The sequence below is a fragment of the Cryptomeria japonica genome, chromosome 10, assembly GCF_030272615.1.
Source record: "Cryptomeria japonica chromosome 10, Sugi_1.0, whole genome shotgun sequence".
In the NCBI taxonomy this organism is placed as follows: domain Eukaryota; kingdom Viridiplantae; phylum Streptophyta; class Pinopsida; order Cupressales; family Cupressaceae; genus Cryptomeria; species Cryptomeria japonica.
In genome coordinates this window covers 40,447,338-40,468,178 of record NC_081414.1, presented here as the reverse complement: position 1 = coordinate 40,468,178, position 20,841 = coordinate 40,447,338, and the positions used below count along the sequence as shown (strand labels likewise).

Genomic DNA, 20,841 nt, shown 5'->3' with positions numbered 1-20,841 from the left:
TGGAGTTGGGAACACAGATCATGGCTGTGCATGCTCATCAATCTGTCAAACATAAGGTTTGAATGGGGATTTCAACAACTAACCATTAAAGATTGACCAGTATTGTTAGGGTTTCAAGCAGATCCGAAGCAAATATGAACTAACAATTATATGCAGATTTAAATACAAAAGGTAAAGAAATAAAATAAGACACAGATAACACAGAGATTTAACGTGGTTCACCCAAAATCGGTTACGTCCACCATACACAGCCGTCCAATCTTTCTTATTATCCAGCAAAAATAGTACATCAACATTACAATGCCTTAAGCATCCCAGCCGCTTATAACATGCATTTTTAAGGCAACAAACAAAGTCGGCCTTTTTAGGGTTTTATTACAATGTCGGTTTTCATCAACAAAAAAACGGCAAAAAAAAATTTCTTGGGGGCTACCACCCCCGAACCCCCGTAACGGGCTACCGCCCCCAAACCCCCGCTCGAGGCCCGGCCCGGCCCCGGACCCCAGCAAGGATACGTGTTGAGTGTACAGTACTTTGCTAATCAGTCGCCACATTTCAACAATTCTCTTGTCACATCTGTCAAAGCCAAAGCTATGGAGATTGATATGCAGGAGATTAAACTCAAAAGGTTTAAGTCCAAGGCAGATTTTGACTACCGGGGTATGAAGGGAAAGATCAAAAAATTCTTCGTACATGTGCATCGTATTGAGGATATCTGGGTAAATCTCCATACAAAAATGGAGGTTCTCAGGATGGACTACTGCAGGCTTACTGTTGAGCAGGTTATTGATCTGAACCTGGTGGACATTCCGCAAGGAATGATCGATGATGGGAATGTGCTTGATCTAGAGTATGTCTCACGAAGGGTTGAGGAAGCTCCACTTCCTTTAATCCAATGGTCACATAAAGAATGCACTTCCATTCTTGAAAGATTTCAGCCTATCTTAGCTAACACCAACACTTGGCTCAAAGGTAATGTTGTTAGACTCATCAAGATCAAGGTTGGAAAAGAAGATGACTCTACGGGGCCTCTTGGACGTAAGTCTGAGATTCAAATTGACAACAAGGAAGGTGCATCATCTCCAGGCACGAGGATCGAATTGCGGGTTAGTCAAGTAATAGTACTTCCTCCTGAGGAGGCAACTGTTCGCGGAAAAGAAAAATCTCAGATTCACATTTATGTGATTGATCCTGACAATCCAGAGGAAGGACAACAATCCGATGATGCTCCTAAGTCACTGACTTCGGAGTCACCTCATGAGATTCCCTCAGTTTCCATGAAGCTGCCTATGTCTCCTCCTGACATAACAGTGGAGGAGTCTCCTCAAAATGCTGTCCCTATTTCAGCAGTTGAGCCACCTCTTGATCATCAACAAGAGAGTCTGTTGGGAATCTTTGAGGATATTCCTGCATGCATTCATCTATCAGAGATTGATACCTCTACTTCTAGCTTTGAGGAGTTTATGAAACAAACTTCATGTCCTCTGGTTACCGAGAAAGCCATGGTTGCCATCCACACAGATACTTCCCCCAGGATGACCACGGTTGCTCAAACAGAAACCGTTTCTCCTTTGCTTGCAGCTGCTACTGAAGGAGTGTTGATGACTTTACCTCCATGGTTTAGTTCATTCACACCCAAGAGGAAGAAGCAAGAGATTTCTCCCGATGCCTTTGATTACCAACAACTTAAGCAATCTAGGCCCAAGGTTGTTAAAGGAGCCAAAACAATCTCAAGGGTAGCAATTGATGGTAATAAGATGAAGTTGGCTGAAATTTTTGAGCCACTTGCAGATAAGCCACGTGAAGAGATGTCAGCTACTGATTACAAAGTCACAAGGGTAGAATTGGTTAAGCAAACGCATGAGGTAGTAAAGCATGATGCCCAATATTTTGTAGCTTCACTAGTACAGCGGTATGATGAAGCAAAGAAAGACAAGCTAGAAGAGGAGAATAGGCAACTTGTTGCAGCTATTCATAAAATTACAAAACCTGTTGGTGAAGGGAGTAATCCTACAAGCTCTTCCGGTTCACAAGAATCAATTCGGGGAGTTGAAAGAGCTTCTTGGAAAGTACAAGAGTTGGATTCTTGGGTGGATCAACTTCATGATCTATGTGCACAAGTGCTGAAAAACATTTTCCAAATGATGTCTAAGTTGGAGACCATTGAAGAAAAATTGAATCATACCTCCGAGACTCTCAAACAAAATTTGGAAAGGGTTGAAGGTAGCTTGACAATTTGACGCACAATGTCTTGACAACAATTGAGTGTTCTTCAGGAGCATGTCATTATTCCTTCCAGGGTCATGTATTTGGAATTTGAAGAACTTCTAGAGAACAAAGCCCTTGTTCTCAAATCCCTCATTGAGGAGATTGATGATGCAATGAGATTGCGAGTTGAAGTATTCCAAGGTGTTGTTTATCATTGTGAGAAGGCCTCTTGCAATATAATGAGTCAGAATGGAGAGTTGATACCAGAAGAAAAAGTGCTCGCAGATCTACAAATGAAGATTCATAATGAGTGGAGGAGCGAACAATTTTTAGCTGCCTCATTTCAGGTTTTGATGAAACATCAAATCTTTTTGCACAAAATCCAGTCCACTTTAGAAAAGAACGACTCTATGCTTCTTCGATGCCATGACACCATCGTGAAGACCATGGTTGTTGCCAAGAACACCCACGAACCGAATCCTGGTGAGCTACGAACGATCATCTAGAAGTTCGAAGGATTCATGTCTTCACATGCTGCAACTTAAGTGTTTTTCAACACTTAGTTGCATTTTTCTAGAATTGTAATCTCTTAGTTGTAGTTTTTATTTTGACAAGTTACACATTTTGTAAATTGCAAGTCAAGTCTTTACTTGCACTTTTGTAATTACATGTAAAGCAACTACAAGTTGTGTTCAATTAGGACTGTAGTTGGAATAAATCATAGTTAGTTATTGAATAAGTCTTGGTGGTTGAGAGAATCTCTCAAGTTAGTTAGGATCCTCCCACCTTTTTCTCAAGACTCCTCTTCTATAAATACTTGAAGGGTCAATTGTAATCTTTATCTTTTAGGAAAGCAAGTAAAAACTCTGCCAAATTTGCAGCAAAAAAGTCTTTGAGCTTTTATGTGTAAATTGAAGAATTGAAAGGAATAGAAGAAAATTGTTCAAGCTTTGAGTCTTTGTGCTACATTCTTGAGTTTGTGTTCCATATTACATTTCTTGCAAGTGTTTCTTTCAGAGCTTAATTGGATCTGATTTGCAGTCATTGAGCTGCAAGTATTGGAGATTAATTTAGTTAGAGTAGAAGTTCTATTGAGAAAAGTTGTAAGACTTTGTGCTTGTACTTGTTCTTAAGAGAGTTTAGAAGTAGATTTTGCGAGAAATAGCTATGAGTCTTTGAGCTCACACTTGTTCTTGTTGTCTTGTGTAGAAAGAAATAAGTTATTTCAAACTTTGCGCTGTTATAATTTGTTCTTAATATCATTAGAATAGAAAAGGGTAGATAGGACTTCACATAGTCAAGACTTTGAACTTGATATTGCTGTCCCGTCTCGAAGGAAGTGACGGAAGTCTATGATCTTTCAGGAAACTTCATTTATTTTCTCTTATTTCATTTCAAAAAGTTGTTACTGTTGTTTTATGTTAAATTGCTATCACTTTTCTGTGAAGAGAAAAGGATATTGGCTTTCTTGAAAGAAGAAGAAAGATTGTTGTCCCATCCCATTTTATTTTTAAATTGTAGATAGATAGGGGGAGCCTTCCCTTAATTAGGAGAGTTTTACTCACACACTGTGGTTGAAACCACAATTTTGTATATTTCCCCAAGTGCACAAAATTTTTAACCAACACTAGCAAGTCTTGAATGTTTGGGATGTGCTAAGTGGGGAAGAGATGCTGAAACTTTCACTTGCAATCAGGTCTTGAAGACCCAACTGCAAGTAAGCGATTTTGCATATAAACTTGTAGCAGGGACCTTAAGAGCAGATTACACATAAAAGAGGTTTAGCAAGATAGATAGACGCTTGCATTCATCACTCAAAAAGAAAGGTGACTTGGCTAAGACACTTTGCATCAGGGTTTTGTGGACCAATTACAAGTGAAAGGGTAGTACTTGCACACTTGCAGACGGGTTTCAAGGACCCGATTGAAGGTAAAATATACATTGCCAATGGTGAAACATGAAGGGCTTGCAATCAGGATCTCGAGACCCGATTGCAAGTGATTTTAACTTGCAATGAAAATAACCTCTACACACTTGCAGTCGGGTCCCTAGAACCCGATTGCAAGTGACCAAGTGTGTCTCTTTTCTTTTATAAAGCGAACTTGTAATCGAGTTTCAAAACCCTGATTACGAGTTGATTTACTTGCAATGTTGGACGGAAAACCCCCACTTGACTTTGACAAGAACGCTCAACTAAAGGGACCTTAGTTGCAGTCGAGTCTTAAAGACCCAATTGCAAGTAACAATACAACTTGTAATGATGCTCTAGAGACCCGACTTGACAATAACTTGACAATCAAAACAATAAACTAACTTGTAATTAGGCCTTAGAGGCCCGATTACAAGTAGGTGCATTTACTTGTAATGTCATCCAAAAGTTCCTACTACTTGTAGTGAGTTTACTTGCAATGAGAACAAAATGTTCCTACTTGCAATGACTGACTTGAAACCCGAAATTGCACGGAAAGCTAGAAAAATTAAGGCCAAAACTAACCAAAACTTGGACAACAATGGCAAACACACCCCCTAATGATTGGACATTAGCAAATGAGTTTTGCACCTCGTAAAACATGCTTTAGAGACAAAAACAACACATTTTGAGTAAAAATTCATAGGGGTTGCCTTATTTTTGAAAGTAAGGACAACACAGGTGAAGTAGACAACTAGATAGCTTAAGAAGACACCCAACCAGCTCCAATAGACAACTAAGCAGCTCAACCATGCAACCAAGTAGCTCAACCAAGCAAGTAAGCAGCTCAACCAGGTAGCCAAGTAGCTCAGTAGCTCAACCTAGCAAGTAAGCAACTCAAACAAACAATTGCTAGACAACCTTGATCATTATCCTTTGACATCAATGACAAAATATCCAACAATCTCCCCCTTTGTCACTGATGGCAACTCCATTTGTAACCAACCTGAAACAAAGAAGCTCTAAAATAATACTACTCTCTTTGACTTACTACTCCCCCTTTGACATCAATGACTAAAACCAACCTGCAAAACTGAAATGGGGCTGAAAGAATGTCACAATGAAAACTCCCCCTGAGTTTAATCAGCAAATCAATGATGGAGTGAAATCACTCCCAACTTCTCTCTCAAGAATTCAAAAGTTTCCTTCGGTAGAGGCTCAGTAAACAAATCTACAATCTACTCTTTAGAAGACACATATTCCAGCTTAACTTGTTGATTACTAACTTGTTCTCTCAAAAAATGATACTTAATAGGGATATGTATAGTCCTAGAGCACATAGCAGGATTCTTAGAGATATTAATAGCACTCGTGTTGTCACAAAAGATAGATATAGGATGATCATACCCTACCTTAATATCCTTCAATGTTTGCTTCATCCATAAAACTTGTGTACAACAAGACACTGTTGTAATGTACTTTGCTTCAATTGTAGACAATAACTGTGAAATAAGACAGCCACCTAAAAAGAATGCAACTCCACTTGTGCTCTTTCTATCATCAACTGAGCCACCCCAGTCCGCATCTGTATAAGCTATGAGAGTAAAATCATTACCTTTAGAATACCATAACCCATAATCCATAGTACCCTTAAGACACTTGAAGAACCTTTTAACTACATGAACATGAGTATCCTTAGAAGTAGCCTGAAATCTAGCAACATAACTAACAGCTTGCATAATGTCAGGTCTAGTAGCTGTAACATATAGTAAACTTCAAATCATAGAGCTATAAGATGTTTGATTAGCATCTGGAGACTCATAATCTTTACTTAACTTACATCCTGTCACCATAAGAGTGCTAACAAGATTACAATCTTCCATTTTAAATCTTTTCAACATTTTTTTAATATACTTTGTATGAGAAATGAAAATTCTTTTATCTAATTGATGAATTTGCAAACCAAGGAAGAAAGACAACTCACCCAACATAGACATTTTGAACTCCTACATATTTGTAGCAAAAACTTTACATGTCTTCAAAATCACTACCAAAAATCAAATCATCAACTAAGATAAACTTCAAACCATTCCCACAGCTTGGATTCATGTGAAGAGTTGGAATGATTCCAAAAGAAGCCACGAATAGAAAATAGAGATCTTACACCAAATAAAGAGATTGATTGCAGAAAATACATTAGACGCTAGAAGCAAGTTTGCCGTAAATATTAAACTTTTTCGCTTTTTTTCATGCACGATAATATTTGTGTCAATATAATTGCGTCACAAACATTTTAACGCCCAATAATTGCAAGGATGATTAACGCAGCACTATCTGAAACCATCATTGACACTTTTATAAAGAAAACAGCTCCATGGCAAGTTATAGTAGTCTCCCTTCTCAAAAAGAAAACCTGTGATGACTTAGAGTAGTATATCCATTTTCAACAACCCATGACCTCCACTCGATAAAAATTAACAGTCTAAAGTATCTTACTCTCCAAGTAAAAGCCATTTCACACAAAGAAATCTGTCCAAGGCTTAAATGCGAACACGTTACAAACATCCGAAACCATCCTCCAAAAAACAAAACAGGCTAAAGTCACCCCATACACACATCCGACAAGAGCCGAAGCACGAAGGATAAAGAAAATAAAATCAAGCCGCCCCAATCTCACGCAAAATAATCGTTGAAGTTTTCACACTTCAATGCATTAATATATGTGATTCATATTTAACTTTGCCACCATACTCAAAATCATAGAAGTCGACTTTTATAAAAACACCTAATGACATGTCAATTAGTCTGACTTGGCACACATCAACAAGTGAAGTGGACAACTAGACAGCTTAAACAAACACCCAACCAACTCAAACAGACAACTAAGTAGCTCAACCAAACAACCAAGTAGCTCAACAAAGCAAGTAGGTAGCTCAACCAAGCAAGCAGCTTAACCAAGTCGCCACGTAGCTCAACTAAGCAGGTAAGCAGCTCAACCAAGTAGCCAAGTAGCTCAAGCAAGCAAGTAAGTAGGTCAAACAAACAATTGCTAGACAACCTTGATCATCATCCTTTGACATCAAAAACAAAATATGACAACTTGCGCACTCCAAGGGCTATATGGCTTGCCCAGGCAAAAAAATTTGCCTTAAAAACAACTTTATCGAAAATGGACGAATTTATAGTCAAAATTTGTTAGACTGACCTTGTGAACATGATGACAATGTCGATTCGGGCCCAAAGTGCTCCAAAAAGTCAAATGACCTCTTCGATCAACCAACCTTCACACAAAATCAAATTCTTGTAGATTTGGCAAAACACAACAAAATTTGATGAAACGAAAGGTACAATAACTTTCTTTGATGCCCTAGATTCAACCATGAGGTTCTTGAAACCCCAATCTATACCCAACAAATTCTTTAAGCCAAATCACGTTCCTCTGATTTGGGAAGGAGTCTTCAAATCTAAAGCTCTGATACCATGTACGAGTTGATTGATGACTACTCAACACCCCCACGAACCCTACAAGACCAAAATAATTTCCACAAAAGAGAAAATGGTAAAAATAGCTTGCTTAATTATGAATGCAAGAATTGACATGTAAATGTACATGAGAGACCTTGCTTATAAAGGTAAAATACTAAAATGAGAGATAGGATTAGACAAGATTATGACACACGTCTTAATCCTATACAACGAGACAACTAAAGTGTGACCTAGGTAACTAAAAGTGGTTGTCAAATGGTAAGATATAATCATGTGACAACTAATAAATCCTCTAGAAGGACACCTATGACCTAAGTAAACATAAGTCATGTGAAGAAGTCCCCCACTAGGAACTAGCAAAAACACTAGGTACAAGACATTATTCACAACAGCAGATAGCATGCACTTTTTTGCTTCTACCCTTCTACGCTTCCCTCATTCTAATTGTCTTTTTTGCCCAAAAGTTGTGTCATCTTTCTTGAGCATAGGGAATATCTAAAGCAGTATGGCATAACATGAGATCTTTGACAAAAATGGCAAAGAAAGACAAAACGACTTTCTTTAGCATAGGCATAAAGGCATAATGTGAGATCTTTCTTGAACATAGGGAATACACAAAAATTTTGAATTTCAGAGAACTTCATTTGAAAACAATAAAATTGTTCAAAATCAACTGACAATCATATAGAACCATTTTCAAAGCTAAATTTTTCTAACTTTAATTAGAATAATTTTTGTGTAAGTGAGGGTTGGGATTTGTTCTAGGGTTTTTCTTTCTGCGGTTTAATTATCAGGTTTGCTGCTGTTTAATTTTTCAGGTTTTCTGCTATTTTCAAATAAAATTAGCTGCAGGTTGAACTTGACTGAGCTGGTTAAAGTGTAGTAGGAGTGGCCAAGCTATTAATCGATTTCCATTCATTTGTTACAGCTGAAGGTGCAATAGTTATTCTTGTTGCTGCACTAAAACCCTACCAATACTAATTAACAGTAGTGAATTAAAAAACTAGTCGAACTTGGCTTCCTTGCTTTATCCATAAAATTTAATTCTTCACACTAAAATTCACACCCAACTAGTCTTTAAAGCGACGTACATTGCTCAAATTACTATTGCAATTAAAATTTAAGGGTTCAAGTATGAAGTTTAAAATTCTTCACCCTGCAGTTTGTGGGGTATTTTCTATACATGTAATTAAGTATTCAGTTAAGTAAACTTTGAGATAAATTCATTGTCTCATATTTTATGGGTATTCTCTTTCTCATTCTTACAAAAGAATATTGAATATTTATTTTTATTATTTTTTATTTTTTTTAATAAGTAAATGTGGCTAGGGGCCACTATCAAAAAGTCAATATTTCTTACAATATTTGCTGCTAGCACCATGAAAGCTCATATTCTTCTAATCATGCCAAAAACTGTTTCTATCCTTCAAACTCATCTATTCATACCCAAAAAAACTACTACTACCTCCTAATATACTCGTAATTCTTAATTACGTATTCGGTTCAACAGACGCAAAAAAGAGCTTCTCTTACTCCCTACTTAAGACTGTTACTCCTCATCCCATTTCACCGTCGCTCGCCATACCAGATACCTCTTCTATAACTCTGCCTGTCTCCTGTTGCTGGCCTCCAAGGGTCTGGTTTCTAGGCCATCTTCTACGGATTCAATTCCCGCTTGGGCCTGCACGTGTCTGGTGTCTTCGTTCATTGTGGTGCTCCAAAGCATGAAGGGCTGCAATGGGCTATTAAACCTATAATAAATCCTTGGCCGGCATTTTCCTTGTGGCCTAAACCCCACCCCTGGCTCCGCTCTGTCGATGAGAAACTTCATGTCTCCTCTCCATTTAGCCCAAACGCATAGCTCCATAATCCCCTGAGTCTCCTCTTTTGTTTCCAATGGAAGCTATATCCTTGGCCGGCATTTTCGTTGTGGCCTAAACCCCATCCCATGAAGGGCTGCAATGGGCTGTTAAACCTATAATAAATCCTTGGCCGGCATTTTCCTTGTGGCCTAAACCCCACCCCTGGCTCCGCTCTGTCGATGAGAAACTTCATGTTTCCTCTCCATTTAGCCCAAACGCATAGCTCCATAATCCCTTGAGTCTCCTCTTTTGTTTCCAATGGAAGCTATATCTACATTGGTTCTATATTTGTAGTCTAGCTCTAGGTATTCGTCACCTCAAGTCATTTTTATTGCTTGTAACTGCATCGGAGACTTGATTCTAAACACACTATGCAACTTCTTGTCACTTACCATCCCCCTAAAGGCAACTTGCCTGTCATGCGCCCTTCGAACTGAATTTCGCTTCCATCTTCGATCTTCGGTCTCTTCCCTTGCAATATCCAAGAATTATGACGGGTTAATTTACAAAGCGGAATCTAACACCTTACTCTGCTCTTCGCGCGAGTATGCTACCTGCATCTCCATTTGTTTTCGTTCAAATTTGCCCTTACGATCCTTCAGCCCTCATGAATTGAAACCGATTAAATATTGCACCGTACTCTCAGTGTCTTCGAGGGACGTTATATCCTTTGAAATATCAGTCAGCATTAATCCGCCTTCCTCTTCCCTGCATTTCTCTAACAATTTCCAAATAGATTCAAAAAGACTTGTTTAATCTTCCAATTCGGAGTTTTCCTCCTCCGGGTGGCATTGACTATGTCACCTTCTAAATGGATCCGTTAACCTCGTAATCCTATGCCTGTTTTACATTATGATTATGATTAGAATAAAAATAAATTAAAAAATAATATTTTTATTTATTTTTTAATTTTATTATAGAAATAAAAATAAGAAAAAAATGTCTATAAATACTTAATGTTTATTCGTTATAAAAATATTTGAAAATTAAAAAAATGTTTTTTATTTATTAATATTAAAAATTAAAATTAAAATGGTTTACAAATATTTGATGTTATAAAAATAAAAAGTAAAAATGATTTTATAAATGTTTAATAAAAATAAAAAAGATATTTCTTATTTATTTATATGATTATAAAAATAAATTAACTTTATTTTTTATAAAAATAAAAATATAATAATAATTGTCTACACATTTATAGTTTGAAAATCTAATCATTATTTTTATCCCAAAATAATTTTAGCATTTATTAATTTCAAATTAATTTTTAATTTTTAATTTTTAAATTACTTTCTGTTTTTATGAATGAGATGTATGAGAATTCTTGTTGTGTATGCTCCATCAAAATTCATTTGACCCATTTTGGGGGGAGGTATTCATTTAAGATCATTTTTATGGTCTCCATTGAACCAACTCATTTCAATCCACTTAGAAGGGTTTAATTAAATTTTAATAATCAAATTTTGTTACATAAAAAATGTGATCTTTTATGCTTAATTATGTTTTTTTTTAAATGTGATCTTTTATGCTTAATTATGTTTTTTAATTTAGTTCAAGCTGAGAGACTGCTTTTGGAGGACCTCTTAATGACCCATCACAAGTTTGAACATTGATGAATCTATCAACTCTTTTATCTACCATTTTAATATATTATCCAATGCCAAAATTTTATAAATTTTATAAAAATAAATTATTTCAATAGTTTTATATGTTGTTTTATTTTCTAAAATACACAACTTTTTCTATTGATATTTTCTATAATTTTTATAAAAATTAAATGAAATTTAAACAAAGTATTAATTTATAATTGTAATTAAATAAACAAAGAAAAACCTTATTTAACTATTTATTTTCATTTTTAGAATTGTATTTAAGGAAAATAGATTTACTTTCATTCTTCTTTCATATATTCTTATATTTATTTTTAAATTTTAATATCTTAACATGTAAATAACTATTTTTAAAAGAAAAATATTAATACCATTACACTCTACTTAATATAAAAACAAGTGCCACATAGTGGGTAGTACTTGCCTTGTTTTTAGTATAGTTTTGATAGAAAAATAATATAAATTAAAGAAATCCTAATAAATTTTTTAATTTCACTATATAGTTGCCACTAAAACTAATTATTTTGGATTTCCTAAAAATCCTTATAACAGCTAAATTGTATTTAGCCAATAAGTGTCCAGAAAAATAATTTTCAAAAAATTAAAAGTTAAAATTTGTTTGTGATTGGTTCAAATTAATTTTTTTAATAACTAGTTAACTGGAAAAACAAAAAACTCATATAATTGTTAAATGGATTTAATAATAGAAATAAAATAATTTATTTAATTTAAAAATTATAAAAAAAAATAATTAAAATAAAATAACTAAAGTAACAAAAAATTTCAGCTATGCATTTAAGATAATTATACTTTTTTAATCTGAAAATTTTATTTTAATTTTTTAAAATACCTTCTTTATCATTTAAATAAAATAATAACCTTACAAATAAAAAAATTACAAATATTTTCTATTTTTGTGGTGGACGAACTGATCTTACAAGCTTTACGAATCTTTTCTCTGTTTATAATAAAATATTATATAAAATTTATATGTGAAAATCAGATTGTTTTTATTCATTTTTATGGTGGACGAACTTTTTCAACCCTTTATTGGTTGACAAACTTTACCAAAAAAAAAAAACAATTGTTGACGAACTTGTTCCCTTTAATCAGGCGGAACTCTAACATGACCGCACACATGTCTTAAAAGCTAAGGACATGTTGTTTAGACACTTGGGGGTCCCAAATTTTACTGTTGTCTTGCATCTAGGATTCAAGTTTTTTAAGAGCTCAAATTCCTCTCATTTTAACTCGCCTTTCATGCTTAGTCACAGCAGTGATAATTTACGCATTATACATTGGGGAGTCCAATTTCACATGTAATCTTTTTCAAAAGTGTATATGAAAGCCTATATCTTGTGGAGTATGGAGAGTCACATCAATGAAAAACTACAATGAAAAACTAACTCGTCAATTTTGATGTGAAACGGGTGGTGGAAAAAGACAAAAGAAATTTGAAAAGAAAGGATATGTATTTTTTGCACTCTCAAGACAGTTAAATCTAAAAGACACTTCATTTTGGAATGTGATGCTTATAGAAACATCAGGTCTTGACAGCTGATTCTTGATATAATATTTTCAATGAAAAGACTATTGAAAAATTGGGTGAGCTCATCATCATCTTCATCTTGTATAGAAAAAAAACTGAACTGCAAAAGTCAAAGATGATAAGGCTGACTGTCCCATAGACTAATTAGTGTTTAGCCTCATGAACATTAAAAGTTCTTCATCATTACAATTATTCTCAAGGATGAAAAAAGAGACTATCCCTGGGTGCTGAAGATTAAGTGGAAACTGTAGAGAAAACATAATAGGTTGAATAGTTTGTGTATACAGCTGAAAATGGAAGACTAATAATATAACTACTTTTTATTTCTCTAGAAAGCTACTTTCAGCTATTTTTGCAATACTCCAGTTTAATAGCACGACATAAAAGTCTGCTTCTATGCTGTAATTTGAGAAGATTGCTCTGATCTCAAGAAAAGTAGATTTGAGATAGGCTTCGTTACCCTTATGCTGTGACTCCCATGTGATAACCTGAATGAGAGGAAAAGAAATGGCAAAGAGATTAGTGAAATCTGAGGAACAATCTTCTTTTCGTTTATACCCTTTAATTCTGATGTACGAATTTTACCCCTGTATTTTTCTGCGAAAGAAATTGAGAGAAAAATTAAGGATGAGGGTTAGGACAGACTGTTTTAAATAGGAGGATTGTTTAAGTCAGGACTCAGTGCGATTGTGTTGAATGACAGAGTTGAAACTAGTAGATATCAAGCTGAAACTGCCCTTAAGTTGGTTTTGTGCTATTTCTGCTACTTACATAGGAAGATGTCTTTCATCCATTTGTTTGAAACAGTGGGTGAAGATTGCTGTTTGTCGGTTGGTAGGTTTTTGGCTAGCTTCATAGGGATAACTGTCAAAAGCTTACGCATTGTACCCTCCTCTGTTTAATATTCAGATCTCAGGTTCTTGCAAGTCAGGGAGCAGTCAGATTCTATCCCTATGACCTTTTGGTCATGCAATTTGATATGATCTAAGAAAGTATCAATACTGGCTATATTTTTTAGATGCTCTTTTTTCTTATTTATTTGTCTGACAATGCTGAGGTGTATGTGATGAATTTAGAAGAGTGAAAATGAGAATTTTCTTGCTTGTGAATCAATTTATCAGATTTCCACAGTTCATGCTGTTGATTACAAATTGTTTTCTGGATTTGACTGTGTAATTCAAATTGCTTGTGAATCACTAAGGTTGTTGTGGCGAATTGATAAGGAGGAATGTATCTTTCCATTGGAGATGAACTTAAGATGTTTGTTTCCTTTTTTAATTTCCTTTCTTGTTGAGTGGGAAGAGTGTTAAAAGGAAAAGGATGACATAGGAGAGTTAACAGGGGAATACCGGTTTCCTCTTTTCTGTATTATTCTGCCTCACCTGCATAATGAGAATCTCATTTTCATTTGAAGAAGGTCATATAAGTATTATACAAATTTATTATTTTTGTCAATAGTCTGTTAGAGAATAATTTTTTATTTTGAAGAGATTCTAAAAGCAGTTAACTTGGTGATTCAATGGACTGGCAGAGTTGGCAATTTCAGTTTCTGTTTGTTTTTTGTTTTTCTGGTTTAATAGCTGCTTTCAAAGATCGAAGTTGAAACTTGTAAGAATTCATGCTACAAGATTCTGATATTACTAACTATAATGGACTGACTCTTTCACTATAAAGTATGATAGAGATTCTATCGGCCTCATTTTCAAAAAGAAAAGAATAGAAGCTTTGTCTCGTACAATCGATCTTCCAAGATTTAGTATCTTTGACCTCTTGTCCCTGTTCATGACTACTTCGACGACACAGTATCAGGAGGTCAATTCTAAAAGATATTGTAGTCCTTGGTGTTGTTCTAATAATGAATATCCGAGGCTCTTGCTTTGAGGACCAATGCAACTCACATGAATCACCAACAATGGAAAGGTTTGCAGGTCACCACGAATGACTAGCAAGCAAATCTATTGTTAGTGATTCATGTGCAGTGCATTGGTCCTCAAAACAAGAGCCTCAGAAATTCATCAACAGTTTCTGGACGATACAGAATTCTCATCAACACTTGGTTGGAGTATTGAATTAGTTTTTAGGAATGTGTATTCTACTCTATTACAGTAGAATTGAACCAGTGCATAGATTATGCACACCTAAGGCTAGGATATGGAAGCTTATTAACTCTTGATTTGAATAAAGAGCTTCTTACTAGCCTTTTTTCGTAATTCATTATTTCCAGCCATTGCCCTGAGTGTCAGCATGTAGCCAGTTTCTTTTCAGGTCTAAGGTCCCCTTGCAAGATGTCAGCCAAATGCTAAAACCATCCAAATGTGTAAGTATATGATTCGTGAACTAAACTAACCATCATCACCTTGATCGAAAATCTTCCTCATAACTCACTCACTTTCCGAAACAGGGAACAGAAGATGGGGCAAAACTAATTTACCGATGACTGCACAACTATGACCAAATCGCGGCAAATTTACCTTTGTACAATTTTCGCTTTTTGGATGTTGGCCATTAGAAATTTGTCTTAAAAATGCATTGTGGCTGTGTGAAGTGGTGAGTCGAAGCGTTTACTGCAATGAAATCTAAGTTCAAAACAGTGGGCTGCCCCAAATGCTTCTGTTTGCATTGGCCAGCTTCCATTAAAGCATGTGCTGATGCTCTTGCTCCAATGTTCTATGGGTGAATGACTGCTTGCCAAGTCCACCCTTCAAGCTATAATTTCCAGTCTCGAAGTAAAATTCAGGAAAAACCGTTCCCATGAAAGAAAACGAGTTGTCTTTCTCGCTAGGTTGAATTTGTACTTTAAGTTTCTTTATTCTAAAATTAATAGATTCCATCAACTCCGCTACATTAAACATTGAAACAAATCATAATCCTTTCCCCAGATCTCTGACTGCAGTGTGGAAGACGCCGTACAAAACGATACATACTAATGAGGAAACCCTTATAATTGAGTAGATTGCCAAAAGCCTAAATTGCACCTCATGCCAAATTTTACCAATATCCACTATAATCAGGTAATGGGCACATCATGGAAAAATTTAAATATTGTTAACCATTAACAAAAAAATCTTAATCCTTTCTCGAGATCTGTAAGTGCAGTGTAGAAGACATTATACCAAACAATCCATACTGTATCAGGCTGGCCTGAATTGGCGGAGACCTTTACAGATGCGTAGATTGCCAAGTGCCTAGATTGCATCTCATGCCAAATTTCTAATAATATCCATAATAATATGATAATGGGCATATCATGGAAGAATTTAAGTATTGTTAACCATCACCAAAAAACCTAGTAAATTATTTACAGCAATAAATTTCACTCCTATACTGCATTGGCAAGTAATATATTCTCGATTTCGACCAGGGTTCAAATCCAATTGAGCACATTGTGGAGCTTGTCTAGTTTTTTGGCTCAAATCTGGCTGGAGAATGCAGAGCAAAGAAGCAATTGTATTCTCAAGTTCAGCCTCTAAAATTAGTGGTCCCATACACCATCTGGTGTCTTTCAGTTCAATTCTATAGTGAGTAGAATCCAGATGGAAATGAAATCGAAATGTTTAATGAACAGGTTTCAAAGATAAATATCGAATTTTGATTATTTACTAAGTAAATAGGAAGACAATTCTGAAACACATTACTTGTGTACAATTCGAACACTGTGAATTTAACATAAATGCACGGAATAAATTATCGCAGGGGAGTGAACGTGGATGCCATCACAAAGCTCAACTACAAATGTAAAGCCGGAAGTTAAAGGTTCAAATCTCACGGCGACATGCAAATCGCTCTAAAGGGAAGTGAATTGAGAATAATTAGCAAACCGAATTTTCCCTTATAGTCAGTACAGAATTTGTCCTGTTTCTGAATGCAAACCGCGCAAATACTATATAATTTCCAAAAGAATGCAATTATATGCCTCACGAACAATGCGAGCTAAGCCAAAAAAGAAAAGATGAACTTACCGCAGGAGACAGAGATCTGGCAATCCTGGCTTGGGTATTTGCAGTAGATTTCACATAACCTTTATTTGCAGAGGGCGAAGCGCTACGAGACGGCAAAATATGCCTTCCGTCACCGTTCCTTGACGGAGATTGCGAAGCCATGACATGCGCAAGGCGCTGTGCTGCAGCCTTCGCCGCATTGCTCTTCTCAGACTTTTTAACAGGCGAAGAGATTTCCTTTCCATTTGAATGGACAGTTTTTTTCCTTGAATGTCGATCCATGAAAATTACTCAGATCTGAATAATTTCCTTTCTACACGGGAAATATTTTTAGAAACATGTGTAACGGTTGAGCTTAGTGCGAATACGACACGTAGATTTAAGAACAGGATTTTGTCAGTGCTTTAGCCATTTACGAAATATGACCGTCCGATACTTCAAGTATCTGACGGTTGCCAAGAGTTACTTAAAAGCAACCATTGAAAGTGATTATAGAATGGAGTTAATAATTGCGCATAAATGAAATGGTAACGTCCACGTCAAAATCCACACGAAGACATTCGGACAGAGACACCGCAACAATCGCTTTCAAGAAAAATAACTTCCCACTCTACGTTTGACATTTAACATGTGCCGTAACTTGTTTTTTCCGTCGGCAGTTGCTATAGTTGCCTTAATTTTGATGGTCGTATGAACGTATTTATGTTGTTTAACCTTGAAATTCGTTCTGTCAAAAATTGATCTTTCTTATTTTTTAACTTTTTTTTTTTTTTATATTCACTATCGTGGAATCTGGAGGTGTCCTTGCCGAAGCAAGACTAATCCCCCAGTGTGTACAACCCACTCACAAGGTAGCAACACACACAGAGTTAACACAGCCGGGGACTCGAACTCAAGACCATGGGGAGCATACCCACGCCTTAAGTTGCGATCCACGACCGGGTGAGCTAGGGCCGAAGCCCTATTTTTTAACTTTGAATAATGTTGAATATATTATTGTTATTAACAAATTATTGAGAGGCAATGTTTGCCGTTAAATTTATTTTGGATGGTTGTTCACCGAGTTTTTGTTATTAATGAGTAGGTGTTTAATCTTATAAGTTGATTTTTTTTTCCCATTAAGAATACTAGGTTTTTATACGTTTTTCGAAGTATTTGTTTAAGAACTTGTGTAATAGATTTTAATTTATTATTATTATTATATTATTTAATTAGGGTTTGGATGATTATTCTTACACTTTTTAGGAGGTAAATTTGGATCTTATGATTGATCATATTAAGTCATAATGGAATTATATTATATAGGATTATAGAGTGTTTGGTACTCTTTCTATTATTTATTAAGTTTAATTAGTGATAGGTTTCAATTATCATTTTCTTGTGTTTTTTGAGGTTTTTGAGAATTTGACAAGCTAAAGTTTAAATAAAAAATTGCCTACTTTTTATGGTGAACTTTTCTTATTGGAGGTTATCTTCAAGGTAAAGAATGGTTATCTTGGGATGATTTGGCTTTGATATATTGCTTGTTACAAAATTAAGATCTATAAGCAATTATTTTGGGCCTACCTTATGCTCAACCTACTTGAAATCATATCCATAGCATGTTTGTACCTTTATATCTGAAATTTCTCTCTTAAAGTTATTTTTTAGAATACACGACTTTGCCTAGTTTTTTATATTAAAGAGCAGCAAAACGAGGGTGTTGTCCCTGTTACATCCACAGCCAAATGGTGTCAAGAACTAAAAGAACAACACAATCATAGCAAAAAAATACCAAAATAGCTAGTTAAGCAGTAGTTTGTAATCAGTAATAAACCACCAACCAAAAGGAATAAATCATAGTCCAACAGTGAAACATAACAAAAGACATATTGTCATTAATCAAAGTGTTCAACATGGGAGTCAAGCCCCATAAAACATAAACAACATAAAGCTAGTAAACCAAAAGTAATCCCTAAAAAGACTCTACGCGTGACCAAAATGTTTAACACCACAACTTGCTTGCTACAACATATTGTTCTAGTCTTCCATTAGGAACTTGAAGAGTTCCTTGAGAGTGCCTTCCTCCTCAATCGTCTCACCTAGAATATTTTCTTGCATAAGACACAAGGAGGTCGTAGAACTATGCATCACCCGAAGGCTAAACTTAGAGATGTTTTCCATCTTCTTTTCGAGGTCAAGAATCTTGGTCTTCAACATCCGCAATTTAGCTTCCATCGCCTTCAACTCCTTGTCTGTTATTTGACAATCTATGCAGCTACCTTTGGTAGCAGTCACCTTAACATCATCCTCTTCCATTCTCGCTTCATCAGTTGGGTTCACATGCTCCATGGGGGCTTCACTAACTAGGCAATATTATATCACATGCATTCATATTGGGGAGTTTAATATCCCAAAAATAAGGGTACAATATATTGCCTATCGGTGAAAATAGGGGGGTTTTTAATTCGGGCTCAGAAAAAATGCAATGTTTGGTGGAAATAGGGAGGCTTTTAATTTAGGTTGTGTATTGGGAGGGGGTGACAAAAAAGGAGTTTAGTTTAATATTTTTTTTAAATAGGGGGATTCTTTAGTATGCCATGAACGCACGTGATATAACCCAAGTTCACTAACTGAAACCCCCATGACATGCTCAGCCCATATGCCATTAGAAGCACGGGTGGAGCTATTGTCAACCAATTTGGTTATCTTCCAAATCACCCCTGCCACCTTCCACATTTTCCTCCTCATCCTCCTCCAAATCATAATCAGCCAGTTTTTTACCTTTACCTATGCTATGAGAGGTCGGCCTATTAGACCTTTGTCTACCCTCATTCTTATTGTTACTCTCCCTCGTCTCATCCTCCTTGCTCGACTCTTCCCAAATGGTAATCCTTTTATAATGGTTGGTACTTTTGTCTTTCCACTTATTGGTTGAAGGCTTTTTGATCCTTTGAAGCACATAGCTCTATAATAACCACTGAGGTTGAGGGGATTTTAGGAGAGCTTGAAATTGGGGTTTCCAGCACCATTATGTTTCTAGGCAGGTCCATAGAGCCAAATGGCAGGAATAGAGCTTATAAATAAGACCCTAGTGTAAGGGCGTAGGTTTTTTGCCTTGATTCTTGGTCTGATCAATGGCTTCCTTAACATAATGCTCTAGGGAATGTAACAAATAGAACAGGAAGGAAATGAGGTCATGGTTTCTAAAATGGTTTAGAAGTGGCATGTGATAGAAAAATATACTTTAAAATGGCCCTCCAAAGTAAAGTAATTCATGATCATCAAACATACCTATTTCCATGAGTCAGGAAGCTCCTCTCTAGCATACCCACCCTATAATTTAACAAGGGCTTCCTTCCCTATAAATATTTTGTTGAGACTCTCACTATTCACCACATGATTGTTCATTTTCCACTTTTTGCCTTCCATAGAAAGACCAATGGCTTGTGCAATCACCTCCTCACTAATTTCAAAGGAGATTCCACCCATCGTGACTCTTTTGTTGTTCTAGGAGATTGCAAATTGTATAGATAACTCATCATCAAACCCATTCATATGTTCGATGTACTCATCGACCCCTCCCTTCTTACATATATACCACACAATGACGTTATTTTTAAATTCATCCAATTTATCATGCTCATATCAAACTTGGTCCCCACCCATTTTGACAACAATCGTAAGAATAAGAGAGAGGCTTCTCTAGAAAACCAATATAGAATTTTGAAATTTTTAACTAAAAACTACTGCAAGAAACCAATAGTTAATGAGAAAACCAAAATCGTGTGAGCCAACTAGGTTATAATTGCACCTCCATCCTCTCTTAACCCACCACGTGTGTTGATGGCACAATGTTGCGCAACATGATGAGATGGTTGGGTTGGTTTCCATGGCCTTTCTTCTTTTAAGGATTAAATGGTCATTATTATGTGGGCATTCATGCATCTCGTTGTCCATAACAAGGCTATCCATAATGATCACATGACACCCATGATCCACCTCTTGCCTTGTTAGCGATAGAAAATTGCTATTTTCATCCCAACCATTCCAAACCCATCAAAGAGTCCACGTCATCCAAAGTCAACTCAACCCCTTATTTAAAATTTCTTGCCACCAAATTTTAAACTTGTAGTCCCATAACCACAACACAGTTATGTGTCACAAAATCCAATTCTAGCAGAGGAAAAGATCATCTATGGGAATTAATCGCCAAACACTCTCCTCTCAAGGGTAATTGAACATTGCTTGGGAGGGAATCATTTTTCCTCTAGCATCTCAACCCTTCCATCTAAAGGCC

General features: G+C 35.9%; 1 protein-coding gene across 5 annotated transcripts in view; it reads right to left on the bottom strand.

The window, feature by feature from the left end:
- Positions 1-16,924, bottom strand: part of LOC131062834 (coiled-coil domain-containing protein SCD2) — a 197,152-nt gene extending 180,228 nt beyond the window's left edge. For 2 of the 5 annotated variants that reach the window (XR_009110966.2, XM_057996577.2), the window contains exon 1: positions 16,584-16,924. Coding sequence is in view for 4 of the 5 variants with exons in the window: in XM_057996577.2 (XP_057852560.1) it covers positions 16,584-16,844 (261 nt within the window). In the remaining variant the exon portion in view is untranslated. The remainder of the gene's footprint in view (positions 1-16,583) is intronic. The other 3 variants (XM_057996579.2, XM_057996578.2, XM_057996580.2) reach the window with 2 other exon arrangements.
- Positions 16,925-20,841: the final 3,917 nt, after the last annotated feature.